This window comes from Gopherus flavomarginatus, chromosome 1, assembly GCF_025201925.1.
Source record: "Gopherus flavomarginatus isolate rGopFla2 chromosome 1, rGopFla2.mat.asm, whole genome shotgun sequence".
Lineage (NCBI taxonomy): Eukaryota > Metazoa > Chordata > Testudines > Testudinidae > Gopherus > Gopherus flavomarginatus.
Window position 1 is genome coordinate 51,829,079 of NC_066617.1, and position 25,000 is coordinate 51,854,078.

Sequence of the window (25,000 nt, forward strand, 5' to 3'; positions counted from 1 at the left end):
CACTACGTAAGAAAGAACATAATTTTATATATCACTGTGCAGCTGCAAGACAAAAAATCATATGAAGTTCTATACTGCACTGCGTATCATTAAACAAACAGTTTCTTCTCATGCTTTTATTTTTATTTCCCTTTCCATGTTGTTTGGTCAATATTCTTTGTAGACTTTTAAATGTGTTCACATGTTTCTGATAATAAATGTAATCTCTCCTGTTGGCAAGCTGGTCTATCTTCTATAGCATGATTTTTTCCCGACACTAACAATTCTGTCTCTACAGAGGAAAACATTACCCGTCTTTGTACTGTAGATTGTGTTTTGTTTGCTGGCGTCTGCTGCATGCAGGTTAAAGAACACTTGTCTGCTGGCTGGAATGTTATATTGTAAACCTTTTGGTTTAAGCTCTAACAGTCAAATCCATCTACACTCAAACTGACTTAGGACCAATGGAATGATAATTAATTTTGCAGACAAAATACAGTGAAGTTTTGTCATATGTTATTACATTCTGACATTTATAAGACAGTAATGAAGAACTACTATTAAATGCTTTTAGTGATCTTCTGAGCTCCTCACTTAGTAACCAGAAAAATGGTTAGCTTCTGTCAACACCTGTTTTATAGTAAAATTCCAAAATTTTCGGCACTCTTTTAATCTCCTCTCTTCGATGTCTAGTATTTTAACTCTTGTTGTCTTCTTTGCAGTTATGTAATAATCTTTTCTCATCTGCCTTTATATTTTGAGCTAAAAGCAGTTGTTTTTCCAGAATAGTCAGTAGAACTGATTGTGCGCACATGAACAATTGTAATCTAACACCATTTCATCAAGACTGAAAATTGCTCCATAAAATATAAACTATGGTTTGGCGGCCAGAGTTAAAGGATATCAAAGGAAAGACATGATATTATGTTTCCCAATATGTATAGCATAAATATTACAAATATTATTCATCGGTTCCACTGCATGCAAAGCCTAACTTCTTTCAGCATCTGAATAGCTCAACAAAAACAAGAAAGATAATTATCTTAAATTACTTTAAAGATGAAAACACTGAATACTGGATAACAAAAATGAAGGTGTAAAAACCTTTCATCACTATCAGTCATTTACTGTAAGTTATTCTTCACTTCACCCCAAATCCTTTCCATTATTACAAAAGTGAAGCAAAGCCACTGTGTTTTCTGTCTTAATCCTCCTTCTCAGATGCCTCTGCACAGCTGTTTTTTTTTTTAAACCCACAAGTTTCTAGGTGAACTGTGTTCGGAGCACTAGAAGTTAGAGTTCAGTTCCTAAACTAGGAGCTCTTCAAACTTGTCATAAGCATATTATAGAAATACACACTACTGGTTGGGGTAGTGTGCACTATCAATATTTCATTTTAGTACAGTATACTTGCATTAACTCTATTAACACAGGTATCATACTGTTTCAAGTCAGAGAACCTACAATGTTGTAACGAAGATTACACTAAGAGCAAGGCCTTGATAACTACAGCCATTAGTCCTGTCATCCCCTATAAAGTTAATGGATCGGAAAAATGGTCAATCTTTGGACTAAAAGTTGATATTTAATTGAAATAAAATGTTTTTAAATTGTAATGGGGATTTTGCATTAGTTTGAACATGGAAAGGTACTAAGGAAGCTAATGCCAGGTTACATATTGATTCACATTTTAATACTACTGCAAAATGTTTGAATATTTCAATTTCACAAACAACTGCATCTGTTCCTCAATTAGAATTTCTTATTTGTTTTAGAAGAGCAAAAGTTATAATTTAATGGAAAAATAAAATAAATTGCTCTCCAATGTTTTTTCTCTTGGTGTATGGAATGAAATGATGGAACTATTGTAAACTCTGATTGGCTCTATACAAGATCAGGAAGCTATGAGTCTCTTCCACATCTTCCAGGAGCAACTGTAACCCAGCACTACACAGTATTAATCAAAATAGTTTTAGTGACTGTGGATTATAACAAGAGACCTAACAGAAGGACTGTGAAAGGGGTGCCCAAGAATTAACATCACTATATCCTGGAAGGATAAAGTATTTATAAAAATCAGTTGCCTAAAAGGCTTGAGTTAAGTTGCCTAAAATTCTTAGTATCGATAATGCTTACAATAATATGTGTAGTATATAGTTATTTTTCTCATGGAATCACTAACAGTAGTTTAAAAAAAATCCTTCACAATGAGTAACTTCTTTAATCTACAAACAGATACGGTATATAGCAAAATCATTTTTATATAATAGCACAAAATGCTTTTAAAATTACACCGTAAAGTATTCATAAATAGTCATTCACCACGAGTGAGAGAAAATATAAAGTAAGCTTTAGAAGTTAATAACAGTTATTTCCCTGAAACTGCAAAACTGTAAGAAAAATGGAGGAAGGAGTTAAAACACATTGCAAAAATTATCACTGTAATTCTGCTATAAAGTTATTATGATACTGAGTTCTTGTGGCTTGTTGTTAAGGTGCTTTTGCTATATATACCCTGTAGTCTACCATTTGTAAACACATCTTTTTGATGTTTCTGCCAACATCCCGGCAACAAAGCAGTGCAATTTCAAATGAGCTAATTAACTTAATTGTTGATGAAGCATGAAACAGTTCATTCACCCTGTTAGCTGCACCATGACAACGTAAGAGTCTCAGCCCATGAAGTTACTCATCTATATAAAGCTATCTGTAGTTTTCTATTAAGATCAGTTGCATGCCAAAAACAATGTGGTTATTCTGACAAAACCCAGTCCACACTGTAAACATAATACAAGTAGTGGCTCAGCATTTCTGTGGCAAATACCCTGGAACACAGAATTGCCAAGAAATTGATAAATTGGAAAAAAAACTATTCCACTTTTAAGCTGTTAGAGAGCTACGTAATCTATTTTCTAAACATTTAGACTTAGGTAGCTATTTAGAAAACTAACAACTGCAACTGGAAAGTTTTTTTCATTAATGATTAATACTGAAAGGTGTAAACCCACCCCTTCAAGTGTTTTCAGTTGTATGCATCTTATGCACATGTAAGAGAAAAGGCTAAACTTACCAAAGGAGGGTTAAATGATCACATCTGGTACATTAGAATGGTGTGTGCATTGTTATATATTGCACACACATAAATCCTGTTTGCACACAGATGCACACATTATATGTACCTATATGCTTTACTCAAACTATCAAAATTAACAATTTATTTTTACATACTTTTGCTATCAAACATAAAACCAAAGCATCTCTTCAAATTTTCCAAGACTCCATTTCAATAAAGGGATAATAACAGGATTAAACACTGTGTGTTTGAAAGGCCTGCAAAAGTGTTCTACATGAAAGAAAGGATAACAATTTGACTGTCTGCAGATGGCCTTGATTATCCAGTTGCTCCGACTGTACACATGAACTCTGATATGCTTTACAGTAGAACTTTCCTAGCCATCTTTATCGTTCCTTAGTCTTAAACAGCTCCTTTATCCAATGAATAAAAATCAACCTACTTTAAAAACTGTCCAAAATCTTCACAAATGCTTTCACATCCAGGCCATTTGCAAACTCCATGGCCATAGAGAGTATGAGAGGCCCCAGTTTCCTCGTGTGACGAGCTGTAGCAAAAGAATACGGCATCAGATTAATCTCAAAAGCCATAATCGTTGGAGGCTGCTAGCGCCTGTCAGGTTACGATCAGTGACAAACAGGTCAAAACAGGTCAATTCAGCTCAGAGCAGTCAGAAAAATTTAATCGTTCTATTGAATAGTTCAACTGCCAAGGCTAGATGATGTTCCAATTAGAGAAGAAATAGAGCCAAAGATGACTGTTAATAAAGGATGAAAAAATAAGATGACTGTATAATATCATATGCTAATTCTGCCATATGACCTCAGCGTAACATTTTACCTATAAATAAAAAATACACTCAGAAATGATCAATTCTGAAAAGAAATATTTAAGATGGACAGCAGGAACTTATGAATAATGTGAATGTTACTGTACAATCTTTAATATTTTCTGGGAGTTTATATATTAAGGTGACTTACATTAATAAATATTTCCCTTTACAATCATTGTTTCCATTAGCAGCTCTAGGATTCATGAAAACAAGCTCATATTCCATTTAATTTTTTATAAAAGTCTGCAATAGTTTTAGCCTTATGGAATCAAAGAGGTTTTATTTCTTTCCCCCTCACAGAGATGAGTATTAGCTATAGATTCCAAAGGAATACATCAACTTCTCCAACATATAATCATCACATTACTCTTAATTAAAGTAACAGCATAAAAGTATCCAGAGACGTTCCATTTTTGAAATAATAAAGTTAGCAGAAAACTGCTCTGATACGCCAATGAAGACATTATCAAATTATAGTCTCCTATTTTAAATGTTACAGTAATGAACAGGGATGTTTCTTTAAAATACAATTGTTTACTATTTAGAATTTGTTATAGCCAAGTTTAAATTTACCTTACATAAGAGATCATCAGTATCAGTCTTTTTAAGTGCTGAAAGGTAACAAGGAGGAGTCAAAAATATCTGTACACTGAGCCTGAAAAGGCATATTTATAATATTAACACTTAGAGCCAAATTCTGCTGTGCTATAATGTCACAATTTACAGTAACTACTGGAATGATTCCATGAATTAAGTCAATGGAATTACTTCAGTGCTCACAAATGCAAAATTTGGCCTTTAGTGTTATTTCTTCTTTAGTGCTTTCCTCAAAAGTTTCAAATATATATTTTTTAAAGCAGCACAAATTTAACTATGCAATAGTGTGTAAGGACTCTTTAAGTTGAATTACATCTTCAATCTGTTAGATATCCTGCTTACACTTTCTGGGACTAGACTGATTTAATACTGTAGGGCCTCAACATGGCTTCTAATTCTGTGAATGTAGTTGTTTGCCAGCAAAGCATCTACAAATCTGCATCTACAAATACCAGCCAGCACATGCAAATAACCAGTAGGATGTCTAACTGGCACCAGTAGTACCAAAAGTTCACTGTGGGTGCAAAACTGAAGGCACTTTTTTTTTTTTAAAAGAATATCTGGGTTGGAAGGGACCTCAGAAGGTCATCTAGTCCAATCCCCTGTTCAGAGTGGGACCAATCCCCAGACAGATTTTTGCCCCAGATCCCTAAATGGCCCCCTTAAGGACTGAACTCATAACCCTGGGTTTAGTAGGCCAATGCTCAAACCATGGAGCTACCTCTCCCTCCCATTTGAGTACTCAAAGTTGCACTTGTAAAATTAGAGGCATTTGGTGAAAATCATGCTAACGATTTAACATACTGGAAAAATTATGATTATTTAATCAACCTTCAACATTCTGTATTTTTTCTGATTTTTAGTAAAGAAATATATGATTTCAAATAATACAACTCATGATGTGAAATAATGATGTCTGTCTTTATTGTATGTTCATAATTGTAACAAAAGCAAAGTTTTATGTCAGATAATAAGCACAGTAGGAATCTCATCAGAATTACCTGTCTCGCCTTGCATTTAGAACTGAAGACTGTCCATTCACTATGGAATGATGAGTTATTGGTGGTGATGCTTTGGAAGTGGTAGAGGAGGTAGTAGAGGAGGAATTGTTAGTAGAGAGGTCTAGCCCTCCATGTTTAATGCCATTGTCTTCCATACTGTGAACTCCAGTCACTTCTTTCCATAACTGCTGAATCTCAGCAGGACTTAAGCCAGCTATAAAATGAAAGAGAGCCCCACTAATATAACAAAGTAAGAGTTTCATATAATGAGCTCAGTGTTATTAATGGATTAATGCCAACAATAAAGGTGATGCTGTTTTTCCAGCACGATCGACATGTAGTAAAACAATTTCATTTTTCCTCTATCGGCACCCAATTAATTTAGCTGCTTTTCTCTTGTGCTACAAACAGTCAATTAAAAAACGGTCACCAATTTTAATATTATTATGCTTCTTCTTAAAACACTTGTTCAAGGATCAAAGAGGGCAAACTACAAAGACTAACTGGTAACTCCTGTTTGAAAAACTACTATTAAAGTAAGTTTTAAAGGAGATTTTCACTGTCTGTAGAATCAATTTCTTGATATACAGACATGACTCAATGGATTCAAAGTTCACTTAGCTCTTCAGAAGTACTGCTTAACCAACAATGAAATGGAAATAGAAAAATATATCTAATTGCACTAAGAATGCAAGCATTAATTTTCTTTTTAAACGAAAATCAAATCAAACTCATGCGACCAAACTGAAATCAATGGGATTGCAACAGGTTTAACGTTAGGGCAGAATCTGGCCCACTAACTTCAATCAGGGAAAACAAACTTTAATAGTTTCAGCCATCTATTAACTAGCATTGTTTAATTAATAAAATTCACCTCGTTTAAAATGTAGCTTGAATGGGAAAAAAACTAATTCTTCGGATGAATAACCACTCTAACAAGCAACACAGGACCAGATACTGGTGACTGCTCAAGTTGCTCTGTCTCCCCACTCAGCCAAAAAGGCAATAGAACTGGTCTCTTGAAGATTCACTCTGAATGGATGAATCCCCAAGTAGTGTAGTGTCATCACGGCAGTTCTTTTGCTAGCCTTTCTCCCTACTCTGTTATGGGAAGGAGACTGGAGGGCCTCAGTAGGAGAAAGGGGTGTCCCTATGCCTCAGCTTCAACAGTCTCTCTTAGGGTCATTGGCATAATTCAGAGAATCCTTGAGGCTTCTCTAATATATGACTGGGACTGTCCTAGACCTGGATTAACCTCATTATTGGAGAGTTGTAAAGATGGCTTAAAGCCACTGTTGTCTTCTCCCCCAGTTGTGAGTCATGCTGAGCATAGTAGGGATACAGTCTGAGATAAGGACCAACACCTCTTATATGTTGCATTTATACATTTGCAGTCAGGACTGTATGACTACAGTGTCAGTGTTTGTCCCATAAAAGTTATAGATAAGAGAGAGTGTTGTCAAGTATTGTCCTTCATTCGTACATTTTGCAAGAAAGTACAGATATTTCCATCACAATTTGTTGTTGGCTTGCAGGAAAGGACTGCAAATTACAGGTAACAAGAAGAATATGATCACTTTCTCCTCCCACGTCCATCTGCATCTGGCTTAGGAAGTTGTGACATTTCTGCTCAGATGTAAACTTTGCCACAGTTATCTGTTGATTTTGTCACCACCAGACAGGATTGCCTTTGAAGACTACTCCAACACGCGAACAGAATGAGAAGGCTCATTAACTCAGCAGAGATTTTTATGCTATACTTTGTTATCACACCCATGCTTTGCAGTTTGCACTGCCTACCAATTTATTTCTGGGTATTTGTTTTTTCATTCAGCTGAACAGGTGGATTTGATCTATATAGACTGGCTTGGTTTGGGTCATGGCTATCACAACTACCTCTCTTTTATGTATCATCTCAACAACTGAAATCAACTAAAACACTCTTTCTCACAGTAACTAGAGTTGCATGGTGGAAAGGAAAGGTGTTCTCAGTGGGTGGCCTTTAACTCTGGATTTGGCTTCTCCCCCATTGTTCTGACAAAGCTCAGTTTATTGACCTTCAGAGAACAATGAAAGGTTCATCTCTTCATTCAGGCTTTTGATGGAGAGGGTGGCTTTAACGGGTGAATGAGACTCCTTTTCAGGAGATAAAGAGATGTTTTTCATTGACTTTTTTCTCTCTTGTTAGCTAATATTTTATATTGAATGTACATGAGCTCATATTGCTAAAAATTGGTGCAATTTAAAACCCACTGAAAAATAACGTACTTTCTTCAAAATTTGTCAACAACTATCTTATTAGGAAGCATGCAAAACCATGGAAGCCAAAGACTGTTCACTTTGTTAGTTATTCACAGAAATATTTTGTCCAGATAGCCTGGAAACTAACTGGATGGAAGTTGAGATCTTACTTTTTATTCCATTATTCTGTATGATAATTGCTATATTTACTTCTTCTCTACCTTAGATACTAACACAGAGTGGTGCCCTGGGTTAATTACAAAGTGAGGGGAAAAAAGGGATGATTTGGGTTGAACAACTCAAAAATTGGAGTTTATACGGTTTGTATAGCAAGGAAGTCAGACTTACTATTTTTACTGAATCAGGCCTATGGGTAACAGGAGACAATATGACAATGGTAGCAATAGTTGTAACTGTTTCTAATGAAGTTAAGTAATTATTATACAGTTTATATAAAGTAGTTTGCAGCAACTCTGCAAATAATAAATGTAATTACTGTAAAAAGTAGTCAACTGTTAATATGATGATCACAGATCAAATCAAACAGTAATGGAGTCAGTTCAGAGAGGGGAGAAAAATGATATATTAAACCCTCTTCAATATTTCCCTTTTTCCTGCAGTATTAATTCTCTGTCCTAATTTTTTATTGTTTTTTTTTAAAGATAAAAACTTTTTTTTAAAAAAATTAGAATGAAAATGTCTTCTCCATTCTCACCAGCAAGGAAATTTGATGGGAGCAGCAGGCGGATGACCTTTCCTTGGTCATGAGGGGAGAATATAAGATTGACTGTGCGGGGATATTTTCTCCTTCCTATTGTCCCTCCTCCATTCCAAGTGCAAAAAACCATGCCGGTGAAGGAGATAGCTTTCTCTAACTCCTTCTACCACTCATTGGCCTAATCAGTAGGGTAGGGGGAGAGATCAATGAGCTGACTGGCTCTTGTGTGCCACCCTTTGTTTAACACTTTCCTGGGCATCCAGTAGTCACCTTCCTGGCCCACACTCCCTGCTCTATAGCTAAGGTGTGGTTTGAGCCACATTTCCAATAAGTTTTGGGTCAGCTGATATTGCTCGGGTTTTGGGGAACCCATATTTCTGGCTCTGGGGATATTTAGCAAGGTATCCTTGAGCTTCTTTGTTTCATTTGCCTTTTTCACAGCACCATTTATGTTAAAAGGAGAAAGGACAGGAATGTAAAAGTAAGGAAGTTAACAGGGCATAAGGTCACTTAATACTGTACTGGACCCAAAAGAATGCTTGGTATTTTGAAAAGAGTTTAGATAAGTCTCTTTCTTTGCTTTCCTCCACTCTCTTTTTTATTTAGTTAGTTCTTAGTGATTTTAAAATCTATCCCTGTGACTATGTTTAATTCTGCTACATGGCTTGATCAGTAAGTTTTATATATATTATTGATATTAAATTCTTCTGCATTTATCTAGCATCAGTGTAGCATGATATAGAAGTTTCTTATTGTGAGACACAGTTTATTAGGTTTTCAATAGTGCAGAGATTGTATCTTGTTATAAGGTTAATGCTAAAATTACACCTCCTTTTTAACAGCTTATTTGTTGCACCTGAACATCTAGAAAATGTTATAAATGTTCTAGTTGTGACAAAGTAGAAGTTATACTTCAACATAAGTACTATTTTTCAGGGGCAAGCATCACAGCATTTTGAATGTGCTGCCCTCTCACAGTTAAATTTAGGAAGTTGTTCAATTTAGGCTTAATGAATGCAAAAACTATGTTTAGTTTATGCAATTGTCATTGACAATCTGCATTTTAAAAGGATATTTTCTGATCTTTTTGCGTTACAAACAAGAATCTCCTTGTGTCTTTCAGATGTACTAGTCATTCATTCAGTTTATCACATCCATATAGAAGAGTTTGTATTATCCAAATGGAAACAAACATCTTTATATTGACAAGTTATGGATTTAAGTGCAGAACTATTCACCAGCCCCATATTCAACCACGGCACATGAACAGTGGTTTCTTAGACATCAGAATTACACAGAGGCCCAATAATCTTTGGAAGAATTTTGTGGATGTGTAAGACATCTGGAATTTCAAATATAGTAACTGAGGATTCCTGTATGTATAAGGGGTAGAGTCCTTCTTGTATCACAGGTAATTATTCATTTGACATACAAAATGTCTTTCTATTGCATTCCACATATACTCTTTCTCTTCCAGTAAGTTTTAGTGCTGAGAATTTTATTCTGTACCACCACAGAAAATATATGACATGGGACTTTGTTAAGTGTGGACATCTTTATTTTCATAAGGACAATAAGAGAGAAGACTGATCCTCTTCCCATATCCACTAACCCTAAGCCGGGGCAGGAAGAACTCCTAGGTTCAAGGTAATAGTATGATGATGTTTTATATGGGTGACTGCTATGTGGACCTGTCTCATCTGACAGACAGTTGATTATTTTTGATTTCATTACTCAAGTTAGACTGTAGATTAGGCACATCCTTGTCTCAGTTGCACTGTCTCAGGAGAAGCCCAGGAAAATAACTTGGATTAAAAGTCAGAATTCCTAATCTTCTCCACTCTTTGCTCCAAAGACGGAAATAATCTGCTACAGCCCTTTCCAAGATGCAGAGTCCTTCTTTCCATTCTTTCTAGCTTCTACTCTGCTGATCAGCACATTGAAGGTGTTCACAGAGTTAAGGCTCTGCTCATTCTCTGCCTCTTTGTGCCTACCAAAACCTAGTCCCATATTTATTTTTAAAACCACAGTTTCCTTATTTTCTTTATTAAAATATATTTCTGCATTTCCTTTCTCCATCCTTTTTCTGCCCTGCACCTTATAAAATGGATAGCAGAGCTAAAAGAGCAAAGGGGCATCCTTGACCAGCATCTGCTCTGATTCAAAAGCACAGAACAGATGCAAACCAAAGAGGTTTACTTAATTTAGATGATAAAATTACAGTAATATTTTAAATGCGGATATTTTCCCCTAATATTTTAACTCTTTAGTAGTTTTTTTCATTGTTAGTTCAGTTACAGCAAATCCTTCTAGGAAGCCATACTGAGGAGGAATTAGGAATTAAGGCACAATTTAATAGTTCTGCTAAAACAACTATTAAAAGAAAAAACACCAGTTAAATATAAATTATTTTATATTTGTTTTTCTATTAGAAACGTGTGAATGCCTGTTGCGTTAGACTGTTGTCAGGAATGGTATAGATAATACTTAGTCCCTGTCATGACTGCAGGAGACTGGACTAGATGACCTCTCAAGGTCCCTTCCAGTCCTATGATTCTATGTATGACTATCAATGTAATTTGCGTACGAGTTCTGAGAGAAATCTAGGGGGATCACTCAATGTTAGGGAATACCTGAGGAATTTCTCTTGGAACACATGGCACAAGAGAGGAATGCAGAAAGTAAAGCTTTCAGAGAGACATTTCACTTCAAGTATTTTTTCCTCCCTTCTAATCTCATGCTGCTTTATGGAAAAGGAAATCAGTATTGCCAAACTGAAACATTCAAAAATCATAAGTCAGGATCATCAAAATCATAAGATTTAATATAATAGTAAATTTGGGGTTATTTTTGTTTCTATTTTGGAGCCTTTACAGAGTACTTGGGTCACATTTTCAAGCATCTATCTTTAAGCACACAGGCTAGAAATTTACTTTTTTTTTTTTTAAATGAAAGCTGAGATTCTCATGTAATTAAGATTTAACTAGGAAATGCCTGTTCGTTGAACCCAAAATGTCTCACAAAAGGGAGTTGCGTTCAACAAACTTTTGCTAAATCTCAGGCAGGGTTCTGATGGAACCCTGTCAGTTTGCCTGATGGAATACTGTGCAGCCCCGCCATATGATCTGCTTCAGTGCCAGGGACCTAAGGTTTGTGGGGTCTACAGCTCTGGGGAAGCCCCACCATGCTGGAATTTCCAGACTCCATGATATGGAGCTGGGAGACTGAAAACGCTGGGAGACCTGCCTGGAGCTGGGGCTCTCAGGTCTTCCAGACTCCCAGTCAGGGCCAGCTTTAGGAAGTGCGGGGCCCAATCCGAACATTTTTGGAGTGGCCCCTGCAGGGATGACTTAAAAAAAAAATGTAAAACAAAAAAAAAGCCTTTCATTTCTTAGCGACTGGTTCCCTATAAAAAGTTCTGATTTAAGGGATGTGCCAGTATGTATTTTTTGTACCAATAGGGTTACCATACATCCGTATTTTCCTCCCAGATGGCGATTTAAGAACCAAAAAGACTGGCATGTCTGGGAAAATACAGATGTATGTTAACCCTACCTAAAGTTCTTTTTTAAAAAGATGGGCCTGAACTAGAAATGAGCTCCGTTTCACATGTGCGGGTCCCCGTCGCTCCCTGAGGGTGTGTTAGGGTGACCAGATGTCCCGATTTTATAGGGACAGTCCTGATTTTTGGGTCATTTTCTTATATAGAATCCCATTACCCCCACCCCCTGTCCCGATTTTTCACACTTGCTGTCTGGTCACCCTAGGGTGTGCACATGTGTGGGTCCTAACTGCTCCCTGCCCCCTTCATTGAAGCAGGTGTGCAGGGTTACGACCCTGTGAACTTCAGGGCACCAGTGGACATGGGGCTGGCTGGAGGTAGTTCAGGGGTTGGCTGGAGGTAGGGTCTGGCTGCAGGCAGAGCAAGGGGTGTGGGGCTGGCTGGAGACAGGGGAGTGTGGGGTGGGCTGGCTGGCTTCACGCAGGGGCGCAGTGGGGTGCGGCATAGGTGGCAGGGCTGGAGACAGAGGAGTGTGGGACTGGCTGGCTTCAGGCAGGGGGTACGGCAGGGTTTGGCTGGTGTGGGCAGGGCAGGGAGTGTGGGGCTGGTGCAGGCAGGGGCTGGCTGGAGACGGGCTGGCTGCAGGCAGGGGTGCAGGTCTGGAGACACGGCAGGGGGTGCAGGGCTGGCTGGAGACGGGCTGGCTGCAGGCAGGGCAGGGGCTGGCTGCGGGTACAGGGGGTACAGTCTACCCTGTACTGTGAGTGCCCCATCCTCCTATCTCTCCCACCGGGGTAGCAGCAGCAGCAGCCCAGGACTCGGGGGGTATTTAAAGGCCCTGGGGCTCCCCTGCTTCCACCACCCTGGCCCTGTAAATAGCCGAGGGAGCCCTGGGGAAGCGGTGGGGCTCGGAGGTCTATTTAAAGGACCGGGGCAGCAGAGGCAGCTGGAGCCTGCCCCCCTCCCGCTACCCCAGGGCTCTGGGGGCTATTTAAAGGGCCCAGGGCTCCCCTCCTTCTACCGCCCCGGCCCTTTAAATAGCTGCAGGAGCCCTGGGGAAGTAGCAGGGAAGCGGTGGCTATTTAAAGGGTGGGGCAGTAGAAGCAACAGGAGTCCCAGACTTTTTAAATAGCCCCCTGAGCCCCGCAGCCCTACCCCAGGGCGCCAGTAGTGGGGGCTCTGGTGGCAATTTAAAGGGCCTGGGGTTCCAGCCCCTGCTGGGAGCCTCAGGTCCTTTAAATTACCCCCTGGGGAAGCTGGGCTACCCTGGTACAGTGCACTGGCTCTTGCCGGTACGCTGTACTGGGGCTTGGGCATGGGGACCTCTTAGGGGCAGGGCCCGATTCAGGGGAATTGGTTGAATTGGCCTAAAGCCGGCCCTGCTCCCAGTTCCTTGGCAGGAAGTCCAGAAGCCTTGGGAGCCCCTGTCCCTTGCCTGGGGCCACTTTCTCTCTGTCCTGTTCCTTCTCTCCATGAGCCTCTGCTCTTCCTAACTAGCTCCCCTGAGGAGCCTCTCTCCTCAGGACCTTCCTCTGTTCTGAGGTCTCCTGACTGAACACTCACAAGCCTTTATTATGCTCAAGTGCTCCCTACCTAATTAACTGCCACCCACCTACTTAGACAATTAACTATCCACAGGTGGATCTGGGTTGGTTCATTCTCCTTAGCAGAGCTGTCACAGGTAGGCTGGACCTCAAGTAGACCGGACCTCAAGTAGACCCCGTCGAGGCCAGCACTCTGCAACATGGAATTTTACGTAAAATGCCAAATGGCCAAAACACAAGATTCATATTAAAACTGTGACAGCTGGCAATGCTGGGACACTATATTCAAGTTGTCACTTTTCCCACATTGTTCCGTCCCCATTTTGTTTGTATGAAGTACACTCTCCCTGCACTCATCTAACTTCCAAGTCTCAAGTCTTGCAATCTGTATCTGATGAATGAACCCTTATGTCCACGTACAGTCTAATATAAATCAAGCAAACTCTACTTGGACGCAGCCCATAGAGAACTCATTGAAAGATCGGGGTCCTAAAGAGCAGATATTATATAATTTACATGAAAGAGACCTCTAACTTATCTCTGTTTTGTAATATAAGTAAAAACTAAAGTTATGTGCCACAAAGGTGATGGCAGAATAGAGTTCTTAACATGTGAAATCTTTGGCATTCCCACAGTATTTATTCCTAAGTAAATTTACCTTTCATAAATCTGAGTCCCCCCTTTCTCCTAAATGACTAAATACTGAATCATTAATAAACAGTATCTCCCCACTTAACGTCCTCTTGCTTAACGTTGTTTCGATCTTAGGTCCCTGCTTAATTACAGAACATGCTCCATTAAAAGTTGTGCACTGCTTTGCTATAATGTTGTTTGGCTAGCTGCTTTGTCCTCAGCTGGCAGCCCCCATCAGCTCCCCTACGTGCACCCTCCCCACAGTGCCTCCTGCCTGCCGGCAGACCCCATGGATCAGTCCCTTCCCTTGCCTCCCCCCACTTCCTGCCCACGGCAATCAGCTGGCTTGAGGCATTCAGGAAGGATGGGGGAGGAGCGAGGACTTGGTGCGCAGGCCCCCTTCGCCTCTCGAACACCGCAAATCAGCTGATTGCCGTGGGCAGGAGGCAGGGAAGAGCCTGCCCGCCGAGTCCTCGCTCCTCCCCACTCTCTCCTGTCCCCTAAACTCTGCAAACTAGTTGATTGCCGCAGGCAGGGGAGGAAGGGGGGAGGAGCGAGGACGCAGTGTGCAGAGTAACAGGGGAGGAGGTGGGGGAAGAAAGATGGGTTAAGGGTGGGGGCTTGGGTGAAGGGTTGGCGGCAGGCCGAGGGTTGATTCCTCTGCCCCTGGTGTTTGCAGAGTAGGGGAAGCTGCTGCTGCTGCTGCGCAACATACTTCTCCTAGCCTACAGCACCTTCAGCCTCCTTGCCTGCCTCATTGTCTCCAGTGCCAGTGGGCTGTGCCTGTGTGGGGTAAGACGGGGGTACCTCCCAACTATGGTACTGTACTACATGGCAAAAAAAAATCCATGGAGCCTAATCCCCCCATTTACATTCATTCTTATGAGGAAATTGGATTCGCTTAACATCGTTTCACTTGAAGTCGCATTTTTCAGGAACATAACTACAACGTTAAGTGAGGAGTTAGTGTACCAGTGACAGTGGCTGAGATTTTCCATTAACGTTTTGCACTCAGAAATCTTGGTCCCAATGACAAAGGGTTAAAGAGTGCTTTTCAAAACCATCCCCTTCCTGTAACTATATGCAACTCACAGTTCTCCATTAGTGACATCACAATTTACTGACATGAAAATTATTGTTATATTTAAGTTTTTCAAAGGATGATTAAGAAAAGGAATCCTGAGATATAAAGATCCACTCCAACAAATTCCAGGAAATAAGTCAATTTAGCATTACTACAATTTTTTTAATTACACAAAATGATTTAAAAATTTAAATTAAGTTTGGATACAGCCATTTATATATCAATTGCCCACTATCTTTTGTATCTGTTCACTTATGTTAAATGAAGTGACTACATTCTCACTAAATCAGTTTTCTGTAGTTCCTCAGTGTAAATCAATGGTGCTTGAATTGTGTTGCCCTTAGAAAGTGTTTTCAGCACATAAGATTAATAAATATGCATTTTATACCTAAGAAAAAGCACTCAAAAGCAGTTTTCTCTAGTAAAAGCATGTAGTAAAATTTATCAGCCTCAAGAAAACTACACAGTGCAATAATATTAACAATAATATTTTATTATTAAAGTATGGTTTAAATGCAATAAAAGGAAACTTCTGAAGTTCAGGTCAAAACGGAACGATTAAAAAAAAGTTGTGAATTAGAAATAAGTTAAATCATATGTTGTTTAGATACCTTGTGGCAGAGACTGGACAGGAAGAGCAGACTGGCCAGGTGGGATGGAAATGAGTCCCTGACGCTGAAGATTCAGCAGATGTTGCTGCTGCTGGAGCTGTTGCATCTGGAGGAGCTGCTGCTGGAAGACAAGCTGCTGGGCTGCCAACTGCTGCTGCTAGATAAAAAATACAACAAACACAGCAGAGAATAAAGTCTGCAATGAAGGCTGCAAGAAGAAAATGTAAACTCCACTTGTTTCCCCTTTCATCTCAGTTATTAAATAATAATATTATTTACAGAATACTCAGACAGTGGAAGCATTTGCATTTTTCCATTATTTTTATTCCAAACTACTAGGTTGTTAGGGAAAAAAGGCAAAATACAATTAATAATATGCTGCAGATAAGGGTCAAGAGAAAGTAGGTAACAGCTGTTCAGAAATAAAAAAAATCAGCTCATGGCAGATGATAACAAATATATCTATGCTAAAAGCGTAACTCTTTACAACAGTTTGTGATTCAACTGTTCCATTCAGTTTTTCCAACTGAATAAGTTCGGTCCGCAGTGGCCCATGAATGTGGTCTCCAGTGATCTATTAGTAAACTGGGATGTAGCCTTCATTTCACTGGTCTGTTAGCTCATTCTCTTCTCTTGTTGGAATATATTAAAACCAGCATCAGATTCAAGACAAAGAAGTGCCCTATTACAAGTAAAAGCATAACTTTAAATTTTGTGAGGCATTACAAGACAAACTGGAGTTTTTTAGACTCAGGGGGGTATAAAAGGCAGTCACATGTCAGAGAAAGACAAGCTGCTATGGAAGACCTTTCCTTTTCAGTTTGGGGAAAAGAGAAACTTCTGATGCGCTCACTGGAAAACAGACTGCATAATGGAGCAAGTCATGTGGATTGCCCAGAGCCTCGGGAGAAATAAGGGAGCAATTTCTATTCCGTAGCTGATGGCTGTCTGAAATTCTATTCACAAATCCAAACAGAAACAAAGCCTCAGGAGGTCAGAACTGTTTCCTGTACGTTTGCATAATGGGCAGCTTGAAGACAACCTCTACGATACCTGCTGATCAATTTAACTACTTCAACATGTTTTGTTTGTATTATGTTTATATTTGATGCAGTTTGCTGACAAGTGCAAGCTAGGCCTGAGAAGCCAGCTTGTCAGGTTGATTTATGAGCACATCAAACTGTAACTTTCTCCTCGCCACTCCAAACCTACAGTAGCTGTTCATTAATCAGGGGCCTGCGACTTTGAAATCTGTGCTCCACCATTTTTTTTAAACAATGGGCTAAATTTGCATGCTCTCTGAGCTGTACCACGGAGGAAAGTAAGGTTCCCTCACCAATTTAGATTCTCTGTGAATACAAGATAATCAGTACTTTGTCCACCACACAGTTTGCTCTTTGTATACTTTGATTCGTTAGTGAATATTAGATGACAGCAGCACCGGCTTGTAATCCTCAAATCCCACACTCCCTCTCTCCCCCCTCAAAAAAAAAAAAGAGGTGGTGAGGGGAGTGGCAGAATTCTACTGTCACTCTTATTAATCTCAGGCAAAAGATTATAAGAATACATCTTTGATAGGAAGAACCTTGTTATCAAAAAAGACCTCAAACTTTTCTTGTCCCTTCTTTTCCCCTTCTCAAGCCCAAACTATTACGTATCGGTGAGTTTCACAGATCTTACCTCTTTTGCTTGCTTTCCTGGATGCTGCTGTTGCTGCTGCTGCTGCTGCTGTTGCTGTTGTTGTTGTTGTTGCTGCTGCTGCTGCTGCTGCTGCTGTTGTTGCTGCTGCTGCTGCTGCTGCTGCAAAAGCTGAAGATGTAACTGCTCTTGCTGTTTCTTGTAAAACTCTTGTAGTTGTTGCTGAATAAACCATTTTGACTTTAATAAATAAAGGCAAAAGTTTCAAGTATTATAAATCTCCTAAACTCCTCTAGATTGGCATATGGTAGAGTAGCCATTAAGATTCACCTCATAATAAAAACGTGTTTGATTTGAAGAGGCAGATCTACATACATTTTTTTTCCAAGGCGGCTCTGAAATTTTCCAATGCAGATTCCAAAATATCCTAAACAGAAGGGTATAGAAAATCTGTATTCTAACGGGAATGCAGTAGAGCCAAATTAACTCCCCAGATTATTACATCTACATTCCTCATATATCCAATACAACAAATTTCAAGCTGTACTCTACCACTTGCAAGAAGTCAGTTAGACCAAACAAATCGTCGATTTCTTAGGGAAAAAAATTAATTAATCTGTCAGCCTGTGCAGCAGGATGCCAGATTTGCAATTGAAGCTGAATTGCCTGTAATGATCATGATACTAGATATCAAAGTGTTTAAACATGAAAGAAATAAGTTTAACAGATACATTATTTTCTCTATCGTAATTAAGTATACACCCAAAAATATAGTTGAAATTGTAGTCCCATGTTGTACTGATGAACTGAGCTCTGACACTGTCTTTATTCTAAGAATGAATTTTCATTGATTCTTGATTTAGCTGCCAGGTTTTGTGCTAAGGGAAATGTAATTATCCCTCTTCTTTCTAATCTCTATTGGAACAAATTTTTGGAAGGAAAATAAACAAACAAAGGAATTACTTTCACCTTTAAGGAAACAAGCTGTTAAGTTCAAATTTCATAACCACATTCCACTTATATGACTAAAGGGAGTACTAAAGTGTTATGAATTTTAAAGTAACAATTATCTACAAGTCTATTTACACTTCCTTTGGCAAGTCTACAATTCAAATGTGCCTAAGCACTTGAAAATTTAAATACTGATTTGCTCAGTGTTCATAACACATCTGCCATTGCTGTTATTTTATACACAGCATTTAATGTTTCAAATTTGCCTGTAGATTGACACATTTTTGCAGTCAGGGTAAGAAATCTGAAGACTAGGAAGTTGAACATTCGTTTTTTTCATACTTTCTTGAGTAAAGAAATATGAAACACTAGAAAATCAGTCCCATGCAAGCATAGCTAATACCTAGGGACATTCCTTGGGTTATGGTAACAGTCCAAAGCAGGTAACCCACATTACCTGCTGTAACATAACTGCTTGCTGCTGTTGAAGAAGTGCTTGAAGCTGCTGTGGAGACAACACTTGCTGCTGGAGGATCTGCTGCATTTGCTGAGGGGTGATCACCTGGGGAGTCATCATGGCCACTGACACAGGCACCTGCACAGAGAAAGAAAGATATCATCATCAAACACATCTTAGCTCATCTGCATCACAGCTGTATGTCTTCTTTTTTATTTTGTACCAAAGATAGACCATAATATTTATCACTGTAAAGTTCCACTCTCAGTAAAAATCTGTTATTTTGAGACCACAGTGCTGTGGCACTCTATTTCCAGAGGCATCAGATTTGATCAGACTCAAGCTTTATGTTTTACATCTCTTATGTATTACTGCAAGAGATTTAAACATTGGCTAGCATAAATGCGTATTTAAAAATAAATGATCACATGGTAGGGCTCTCAACACTTCATAATCAATCATCTTATCAAGTGTCATAATGTTATGCATAGAAAAACCTATTGAGACTGTTTCAAAAGATATGATTAAAAAAATATAAAAAATTAAGCATCTGAAAGCAATATAGCTACATCTTACACAATACAGATATCTAGACTAGCAAAACATATGTACAATGCTTTGTTTTAAATATAAGAAAACATTTCTTGTTAGGTTTGTTCTTTTAGTAAGTGTTGATTGTACCAAAAACACAACAGCACAGATATATCCAGTGAAACAAGGGACATTATCCTAGAACCCTGGCCCCTCTGGACAAACTGTATTTTTTCAGGATTTCCTGACTTAAAACCCAAAGCCTGGAAATCTTCACATGAGCCAATTTAAAGTTTGTCCATTAAACTCTTGGAGAATGTTTTTGTTCAAGGTTCTTTTGTGGTTATCACTTTCTTTTCTGTGTTCTGTGCAATGAGAGCGCATGTGTGCGTGTGTATGTGTCAGAGAGAGAGAGAGAGAGAAGCAGACAGCAAGGTTGCGTGTTTGCATGTGTGAGAGAAACCTTGTTTAAGAGCCTAAGATATGTGCTCAGCGTCTGCTGTATATGCACAGTCTGAAGGCGTTGCTTCAACTACCTAGCACATAATCAAATAGCTTGTCACTGTGCCAAGCTTGCAACCTTTGAAAAAGCAATCACTTTCTTTTCTAGAAGAAACAATTCACTTTTACTGTAAATAAAAGCAATCATTAATAAAAATATTGTTTTGCCACATGTTCTCAGGACACTATGGTACTTTGCAAAGCAGCAAAGGTTACTATTGTTAATAGATTAAATCCCAAATGTGTCTTAATGATCAACACTTTCCTAACATATCTGGTAAAATAATCTATTCTGTGGAAGATGATGGCTGTGTGCAAACCAAAACTTTTATATAAAAGAAAATGGAAATGGAATGAATATGATGTTCTGAACTTTGAGTTTATAAGAAAATATAGTGAAATCACCCCAATTCATCTAACAGTAAACATTCACATTTTCCATCACAGGAATTTTGATCTGAAAATGCTGAACGTTACACTTGATAAACTACAGTAATGTAATGTACAGAATTTGAATATAAATGTATTACTATGTGACTGTAAAAATGACCACAATAAAAAAAGTCTAATATTCTTGTGTAGAGACCCTAGTTAAATAATTCTAATCAAAATATTTCAGAAATGCTTACTGTAAAATAAAAGCGGAAGAGACAAAAACAGAATCCAATACAATAAGTTATTTAGTGATGGTTATAAGTGTTGTGATGTTTGAAAATGATGCGTCTGTTTACAAAATTGTTTGTTCTAAGCCTACGAAGTCACAGAGAGAAGACAAACCAGTTTGAAAAAGTTTGAGGATGTACGAACTCAAATTCAACCCTGAATTGATAGGAGTTTCAGCTATTTACTCCAGGTCTGAATTTGCCTTCTTTCAACAATTTTGCTTCAGTGCTGCCATCTAACTGACATAAGTCAAACTGAAATGAAAAGGAATAGAGAAAGGCAGGCCCTTTAACAGTTAAACCACTAAATTAACCTTTAAACTTCGGAGGAGTTTCTCTATCCATTAATATATTACCTATAAACTATACCACATGGCATAGGCCTTGCCACACTTGTGTTCCCTCTCTATGTCACATTTCTTCTTACATGTTCACATGGACCAATATAGATATATTGGCCCAGATTCTTAGGTGTTGTAAATCAGCACAGCACTATTAACTTCACTGGAAGTGGTTTACTGTTTTAAACTGCTAAGAATTTGACCCATAATATGAAGCAGAGGCATTTTGTGAGATAGATGTATTATGGAATATAGAACTGTCTATACCTGTCAGTTCACAATTCGCGTTTGTTTGCTCATGTTGTGCATATTGTGAGTCTTGTTGAGGTTGTACTTGTTTGTGCTCCAAGTGACTAGCCAAATTTGCCTTGTTAATTTATTCCTTCATGCAAGTTCTCCCATTCCAATAGTTATCTCTGTTTTTCAACTATATCTTTAGAAGTAAACAAACCTAATTTGCCTTTTTTTTACAAGGTCCTGGATAAAAACACAGAAGCAAAGAAAATGGCAAAAGCTGTACTAATTAAAATGTTTTGAGGGAGAATCCAAACATGCTTAATACTTGTAGCACCATATCCAGTGTACAACCATCTACCTACAGCTAAGAAACAAGCCGTTTTGAGAGCTATCGAATACCCATGAATTTTCATGGTAAATCTGCACAAAGTTATTACACATAGATGTTTCTGTAATTGTAATATATTGGTAAATTTCACAGTTTTCAATGATCCATAGACTTGCACTTCTATTGCTTTGGTGGGATGGTGCTAGTGCACTGTCTAGGAACAAAGAACATTAGAAAACTAGCCCTTTTAGCCTTCAGTTATGTGTATGTTTGTTTACTTTTCATATCTGTAGTTTTTAGTGCCTCTGAGCTGATTTTTTAAAATTAAATGGAGGCAAATTTAGGTTTATTCATATAAACAGCCCTTGATACAACCAACTCACTGTCAACAAACCTCAAATACAAATGCCATGAGCCGGTGGAAAAAAAACAATGTGAAGCACATCATATCTGTTTTACATCCCCGACCTGTTTGTTATACGATGTCTTCCAGGTTTCTGAGTTATATACAATACAGAGGAGGTTACAGTATACCAAATAATTTCTATATGTTCTGTTCTTTCCAAAATTGCCTTTACAGCCACTGTACTACAGAAGACTGACAAACTTTGGGCTCTGTGACTGTGCAAGCTACTGCTGCTTCAAATTTGAATTCATGATGACAACTTACGTGACTGCTTAGGCTTACCCTATTGCGAAGGAGTTTGATTTTACTTCACTTACCCGTTGTCTTGCTACATATGGCAACCGAGATCATGAGAATGATGGTGGAAGATGCGCTGAGTGTTTCCACCATTGTCTGCATGCAAGTAAGCAGGTTCTACCTTACTTGAGGAATTAAAAGTAAGGGGGTATATTTGGCCACAATATTTTATTTCCTTGCTGATGATTAGACAGAAGCCAGCCAAAGAGAGGTGCTGGGGTCTATAAGATTCCCCTTTTCCTAGTGGTATTTGAGGGAGGGAGCCTCCTCCCTCCTCACCCCCCGCTTTCCGTGAAACAATGATTGGGGATGATAGCAGTCCCTAATCCCTTCTCCCAATTTAAGGTGGCTGTTTCTTCCAAATTACAATGGGGAAAAATGTGCTCTAAATACCATAATACCATCTCTCCTGCTCTCAAATGGACCACAAAGAAGCAATCTAGGATACTTGTACAACCCAAATAATAAGAAGAGGGAAAACCCCAGAATGAGGAGTTGCACATGTTTAGGGATCTCCATAGCTACCAGTCACGAAGTTGACTTTTCCCTCTTGGTCAACAGACTGACCTGTCTCCTAAATAGGTGAGTCTTCTGCACATGGACCATACCTAACTCTTTGGGTCTTACATGCCCCAAAAGGCCATGTAAATTGTTGGATACATAGTTGTAAAGAGTTTTTTGAGCTTTATGTTCTATGCATTTCTTGTTTTCTTGGATTAAATGAAGAATTTTCTTTTAAGTGCAGCTGAACGTGTCTGAAGACACAAAAGCAGACAAGTTTCAAATTTATAAAGCACTGAAGGCAAGAAGATCTCTAAACAACATTTTTATTAGCAGTTGTGGATGTATTCAGATAGGCATTTATAGCTACATACATAAATGTGGGAGTTTAAAAGATGAAGACCTTACTGAAGACAAGCAAATCTGCTTTTCCCCCACATCAAGGTAATGGGAGAGCTGCACGGGCTGGGTTTGTGTATTTAACACCACACTCCACTCCTGCATGGATAATTCAGGAGAACCTGCAGAGTACATGAGCAGGTAAAATATTTCACTACCATTTCTATGTACTAAATAGGCATGGGAATAAAGTTAAAAACTTACAAATTTCCTCAGGTGATTTACAAAAAGCAATATTCCTTGTGCCATAAATAGACTATCACAAGGCAGAATAACTGTCCAGCAGCCTTAATCTTTCACAGTTGTTTGAGAAGAAAGAGTTTTGATATCCACATTTCCAATTAAAAAAAAAACAGCAACCTTATTTGATTCTGATAAAAAACTGATCTAGTTTGCAATGCAAAGGGATTTTTTTCCTCCATATTTGTTTCCAGTTTAAAATAATAACAACAAAATAACAACATAATATTTCCACTGTGCTTTTCGGCGAAGGATCTCCAAGTGATTTACAAATATTAAGACTCTCAAAACCATTGCGAGGTAGTGAAATACTATTTCCAAGTTACAGAAGGAGACATCGAATTTAAATAATTCACCCAAGGTCATATATCTTCATCAATGACTTAGATACTGGCATAGAAAGTATGCTTATTAAGTTTGCAGATGATACCAAGCTGAGAGGGATTGCAACTGCTTTGGAGGATAGAGTCATAATTCAAAATGATCTGGACAAATAGGAGAAATGGTCTGAGGTAAACAGGATGAAGTTTACCTTTCTAGAATGGGAAGAGACTGTCTAGAAAGAGTACGGCAGAAAGGGATTAAGGGGTTATAGTGGACCACAAGCTAAATATGAGTCAACAGTGTGATGCTGTTGCAAAAAAAGCAAACATGATTCTGGGATGCATTAACAGGTGTGTCGTGAGCAAGACACAAGAAGTCATTCTGCTGCTCTACTCTGCGCTGGTTAGGCCTCAACTGGAGTATTGTGTCCAGTTCTGTGCACCATATTTCAAGAAAGATGTGGAGAAATTGGAGAGGGTCCAGAGAAGAGCAACAAGAATGATTAAAGGTCTTGAGAACATGATCTATGAAGGAAGGCTGAAAGAATTGGGTTTATTTAGTTTGGAAAAGAGGAGACTAACAGGGGACATCATATTAGTTTTCAGGTATCTAAAAGAGTGTCATAAGGAGGAGGGAGAAAACTTGTTCACCTTAGCCTCTAAGGATAGAACAAGAAGCAATGGGCTTAAACTGCAGCAAGGGAGATTTAGATTGGACTTTAGGAAAAAGTTCCTAACTGCCACGGTGGTTAAACACTGGAATAAATTGCTTAAGGAGGTTGTGGAATCTCCATCTCTGGAGATATTTAAGAGTAGGTTAGACAAATGTCTATCTGGGATGGTCTAGACAGTATTTGGTCCTGCCATGAGGGCAGGGGACTGGACTCGATGAACTCTCGAGATCCCTTCCAGTCCTAGAATCTATGAATCTGCCATTTCAGTGGCGGAGCTGGGACTTGAATTTAGGAGTTCTTATTTCCAGGAGTTCTTATTTAGCTCTAACCAGTAGCTAAATACACTCTCCCTACAGTTTAGCGAAAGGTTTAAAGGTTAAATATTTAACAAAGAAACTTCCCTTCCTCCCTGCTAATATCACAATTTATATGTGCCTGATCCTGCAAACACTTTTGCATATAGCAGGAGTAAAATTAGGCATTTGCGTAAGCGTTTGCAGGATCAGGCTCCTTAGCAGCAAACACATGTTAAACTCATTACCTTATTTTAAAAGAAGGAAGGATCTACTGCATGCATAAAACTCCCCCTCTTACTTTGGCTACATGTTCAATGTCTATCATAATGATAACCTTTCACAATCTTCTTGGTTTTACAGTGTTAAAAAGAACTGACAATGAACTGAGTGGTATTTGTGAGCT

General features: G+C 38.6%; 1 protein-coding gene across 14 annotated transcripts in view; it reads right to left on the minus strand.

Moving 5' to 3' along the window:
- Positions 1 to 25,000, minus strand: part of FOXP2 (forkhead box P2) — a 674,789-nt gene that overhangs the window by 57,576 nt on the left and 592,213 nt on the right. For 12 of the 14 annotated variants that reach the window (XM_050936167.1, XM_050936164.1, XM_050936166.1 and 9 more), the window contains 5 exons: positions 18,862 to 18,999; positions 17,496 to 17,675; positions 15,816 to 15,972; positions 5,483 to 5,696; positions 3,495 to 3,599 (listed from right to left, as the gene is read on the minus strand). In XM_050936167.1, the coding sequence (XP_050792124.1) occupies positions 3,495 to 3,599; positions 5,483 to 5,696; positions 15,816 to 15,972; positions 17,496 to 17,675; positions 18,862 to 18,999 (794 nt within the window). The remainder of the gene's footprint in view (positions 1 to 3,494; positions 3,600 to 5,482; positions 5,697 to 15,815; positions 15,973 to 17,495; positions 17,676 to 18,861; positions 19,000 to 25,000) is intronic. The other 2 variants (XM_050936176.1, XM_050936175.1) reach the window with 2 other exon arrangements.